Source organism: Eptatretus burgeri, chromosome 15 (genome assembly GCF_056783735.1).
Source record: "Eptatretus burgeri isolate ZD-2024b chromosome 15, Ebu_testis_v1, whole genome shotgun sequence".
In the NCBI taxonomy this organism is placed as follows: domain Eukaryota; kingdom Metazoa; phylum Chordata; class Myxini; order Myxiniformes; family Myxinidae; genus Eptatretus; species Eptatretus burgeri.
In genome coordinates, this window is record NC_140975.1 from 46229984 (window position 1) to 46234983 (window position 5000).

At 43.4% G+C, this 5000-nt stretch overlaps 1 protein-coding gene across 1 annotated transcript in view; it reads right to left on the bottom strand.

Annotated features, from left to right (window-relative positions):
* Positions 1-150: 150 nt before the first annotated feature.
* Positions 151-5000, bottom strand: part of LOC147012103 (glutathione synthetase-like) — a 12811-nt gene continuing 7961 nt past the window's right edge. Inside the window, exons 3-5 of the mRNA XM_085856368.1 lie at positions 1253-1328; positions 1008-1159; positions 151-199 (exon numbers count right to left, since the gene is read on the bottom strand). Of these exons, the coding sequence (XP_085712494.1) occupies positions 151-199; positions 1008-1159; positions 1253-1328 (277 nt within the window). The remainder of the gene's footprint in view (positions 200-1007; positions 1160-1252; positions 1329-5000) is intronic.

Genomic DNA, 5000 nt, shown 5'->3' on the forward strand with positions numbered 1-5000 from the left:
AGAAACACCTTTTGACAATCACATACCACAAATAACTTAGGCGCCACATTCATTCTGGGAAAATAAGATGAGTAAGGTGGATAGACAGATGAGTGCTGGAGGTGGTGTATGGGTACAACCCCACCCTTACCTACACATGAGCCGGCTGGCTCACATGCTACCGAACTTGGTGAGTGATGTGGGTGTCTGTAGAGGTGCTCTGTGTGAAATACATTGTGAGGTGCTAAAGTGTGATGTGGGTCCTGAAAAAAAACACAATGATGACTGTTGATTCTCTGGTGCTCTGAGTGAGTCAGCCAGATGGGCTCGTGTGAAGGTGTGCGAGTGTGAGCGAGGAAGTATGATGGAGGTCCTAAAAACGACCATTGACAAACTCCGCTAATGTGCTGGAGTTTCAATGGAGTGAGCAAGACACAGCTCTTGAGACTGTCAGGAGGTGTGTGGTGACCACAGCCCACTTCTCCGTCACTGCTCCACTCCAGCTCCGTCCTTGACTCAAAAATCCTCTCTCTGTTCAGACTCCAAACTCCTGTGTGGCTCCCAGGTGTGGCACACTCACTTTCCTGCTTCATTGGCTGGTTTCTGTGATCTACTGGCAGCCATTGGCTGGTACAGAACTCAATGGCATTGCTACATCGATGGCGATGTCTCACTTCCTCCACGTGTCCACTCATTGTAGGAGGTGCCATAACTGACTGGTTTCCTCCATTTGCCCACTCGCAGTGGGGTCGTCATGTATGGCATATACGCCGATGGCAAATGCAGGTTATTCTGTGTGAGGTTGTTGGTTTGTGGGGCTTATGCTGTGGATGAAGTGTGAGTAATGTTTGTGGTTCGAGTTTGTGAAGAGTTTAGACGTGTTGAGAGTTAGAAAAAAAGAGAAAGAAAGGACAATGGGGCAAGCCTCACTACAAACACAACACATTTTCACCCAGACTAAACGTTGGACTCCCAGGTTTACTGCAGCAATAGTACCTTCGATATATGGTACCTCCCAGTATACATACCGATGCAAATATGGTATTTTTGAGGCCATCCCTCCAAGACATGCTGAAATTGTGTTTAGCTCAACCTGGCGCAACACAAAGCCTTCTTGATGTTCTTCTTTCACTTCTGTGTCCAGCATGTAGTCCGAGCGATTTATACCTAGTACCACGGGCTGGGTAGTAAGCAACAGTATAGGGATTTAAGTTTAGCTTAGACTTGGCTTATGCATGAAGCATTTGTGGTTTATTTAGAAAATATTTCTTACCTTGCTGATGCCCTCTGCTCGTACCTCCTCGTACAGATTGTACAGCCGTGCAGTGAAGTCATCTACACACACAACACTTCAAAAATAGCATTAAAAGTTTTTGGGTGGAAATATCACTGGAGTGTTTTGGTCTGCCTTTAAGAAAAGGCAAAAATAAAAAATAAAAACATATCTACAATCACAAAGCGATGACCAAGGATAAGGCTCCCATGGCTTACCCTAGGCAAACAATCCATTGATGACATAGTTTGTTCGGACTGCCATATGACCTTGACCCTCAGCATTTAGGGATAGTGTGTAAATTAAGAAGATGTGTCCCCTTCTACAATCTAAGCCTGGTGTTGGCGTCGTGGTTAGGGTCGTGGCTTGGGATCCAAATGGTCCTGAGTTCAAGCCCTGTTGGCCGCTTGAATTAATACACACCAGGAGGTTGACTCAGCCTGTCATCCTTCCGAGGTCGGTGAAGTGACTACGAGTGTACTGGGCCCAGTGTATGCCCCGGTTAGAATAGGTGTACCATATCCCTGTGTCGTAAGAGGCGACCAGGGTTGCGTCAGGAAGGGCATCCGGCGTAAAACCTGTGTCAAATCATTATGCGGATCATAACGGATGATCCGCTGTGGCGACCATTAACGGGAGCAGCCGAAAGAAGAAGAAGTCCCCTTCTACAATCTATCCATAAAACTCAACATCATCAAAATAGGGCGAAATTATTCAAGTTACAATCAAAAAGGTGTTTTTTGTTAATTAGGTACAATCAGAAAAAAAGGAATGTCAAAGATACTAAATAATCAAATATCAGGTGCACAACTTCAGTGCAAGTACACTATTATGATGCAAGAACATCTTGGAAGGCTAAGTGGCAAAAATGAGCGATTACAAGAAAGCACTTTATTATTTTTCATAACGCCATTTGCCCTTGACCTTGAACTATATATGTATGATGTAATTTAAACGTAAATACGTCTTGCTCTAGGCTCCACAGAGAAGGCTATATCGTCGAGTCATGATGAAAAAAAATGTTGAAATATCTATAATTTGGTCATGACCTTAAAGATTAGGTCAAGGTTTAAAAATATCAATCCTACAGACTATTCCCATTGTTGAGAGAAAGTGTTGTTCCAAAGGTCCTTGCACATTGGCGGAAGAAAAAAAAAAAGGAGAAAAACTCAAATGGTGGTTCCATACGCCTTGGGGTGAAAGACTTTGACCTTTAACCCGGAGGGTGTCTACTATAATGTACTATAAGTGAGTGTGTGTGTGTGTGTGTGTGTGTGTGTGTGTGTGTGTGTGTGTGTGTGTGTGTGTGTGTGTGTGTGTGTGTGTGTGTGTGTGTCCGTGTGTGCGTCAAGGACGAATTGATTCGATTTTGGTGAAGATACGGATCTGGATTCGAGTACGACAATTTTTTTAAGTGATTCTTCACCATTGAGAGATAAGGCTAAGAATGAGATATAGCACGATATCTCAAAAAGTTGTGGACGGATTATGACAAATATTGTAGGTGGCCAGAACAAGCCGATTTGATTTTGGTTTTGGTCTAGATCCAGTTCCGGCCCATGAGTGGGATACAAAACATGAACTGTTCAGCCTGATGGAGGTATGCACTCGACCGAGTGCCGTTCTTGTATTTTTGGGGTGTTTTTTTTAGTGATTCTTTACCATTGCAGGATAGGGCCAAAATGATCTCTAACATGATATTTCAAAAAAGGTATGGATGGATGCGAATGAAATTTGTGGGCCAGTTTGGAATTTATTCGATTCTGGTGAAGATCTGGATATGATAACTTTATATTTTTTCAAGTGATTCTTCATCTTTGAGAGATGGGGCTAAATGCAATACACAGGATGTTCCAGACAGACCTGAACAACTTTGGTTGTTAATATATTTAGTACACAAATGATACAACGATCCTCTTTAGTTTATATGACACAGAAACTCATCACGTTTTCATTCTTTTCAGGTCTGGTTGGTTGATTGAAAAGAAAATGGTGACTCGACAGTAGAAAGCTCGGTGCATCGAATGGTTCATCAAGATGAGATCCGACATGCAAGTTCGGCGTAATTTCTGACCAAGGTATGGAAGGAATCCACCTTCGTGGACTGGAATCAGGGAGTGGTACAAGAGGTCAAAGGAGACTGGAAGTTGTAAGCAACAGAAAAGTACCGGTCGACCAAGCACAGGTGCAGCAGACATTGAACGAGTGCGTGAATCATTTCAACAGTCCCAGAAAATCAATTTGACACGCATCCAGCAAACTGGGACCAACAACCACCACTGCACACAGGATTTTACCTAAAAGGCAAGCTTTAACCCTATAAGGTGCAGATTCTACAGGAACTCAAACCAAATGACGGACCTAAATGCAAGGGATTTGCCTTGGAAATGCTCAGTCATATAGAGGTCCTTTTCACCAACGAAGCTTGCTTTCGTGTAACAGGGAAGGTCAACTGGCACAATGTGAGGATGTGTGGTTCTGAAAACCCCCACATGGTCATTGAACACATACGCAACAGTCCAAACGTCCATGTATGGTGTGTCCTTCTCAATGACCGCTTGGTAGGTCTGTCTTCTTTCCAGAGGACACAGTGACCTCAACAACTTACATGAACATGTTAGAAGGATTTGCCTTTCTGCAGATTGAAGACCTGAAACCAGAAATCACTTTTCAACAGGCTGGCGCTCCCCCTCATTGGACCATAGTCATTCGAGTCGCCTGTATGAAAAATTTTCAGGTCACTGGATTGGCCGAGATGGACCAACTGCCTGACCTCCTCGATCACCAACCATAACGCCCTTGATTTTTTTTTCTGTAGGGGTTTGTCAAATATGTTGTCTATTACACCAAGTTGGCAAACCTACAGGATCTTCATTCCCGGATCACAGCTACATGCGCACTGGTGGACGCAAACATGCTGACCTGAAAATGGCAAGAACTTGTGTACCGCCTTGAGGTCCTGCGCATGACAAACGGAGCTCACATTATAGTGTATTGATGGTATGCGCAAATGTTTTTGTGTTTCTGTGTCACATAAACCAAAGGGTATCATTGTATCTTTTGTGGTTCTAAATAGATTAACAACCAATGTTGTCCAGGTCTTTTTGGAACACCCTGTACTATGGCATGATATTTCAAAACGTTGTGGATGGATTGTGGCAAAACTTGGTGGATGAGTTGAGTATGTGACCAAAACAAGCCAATTGAATTTTGCTCAAGGTCCGGATCCAGATCCGGCTTATGAGTGGGATACAAAACATAAACTGTTCAGCCTGGTGGAGGTATGCGCTCCACCAAGTGTCGTTCTAGTTACATTTGCTTTTGGCCATTAAAGAGCAAAACAAAATGGCTGGTGCATAAGATGAGTGAAAACAACCTTTGCGAAAGTTGAAGGATGCCATGAATGTAAGTAAAGTTGCCAAAACTATAAAAAAAAATATTCGACGAAATCAACAGCAGATTAATTGAGGTGTGCTGGCCACTGTGGGGAGCAAGGGGAAGCTGACGTTTCATGCATTAACCCTTCGCCGGGGCCTTTTTTGCTCTGACGAAGGGTTAACACATGAAATGTCAGCTTCCGCTTGTTTCCCACAGTGGTCAGCATACCTCAATGAACGTTCTGTTGATTTCATCCCTTGTTCTACCTGTCCGCCAATGTAGGTCGACACTAGCCTTCAGGAGCAAGAATTCATCTTCATTGTACAAAAAAATATTTACTGGAAAAGACACAAAGAAGCAAAGGCATAAA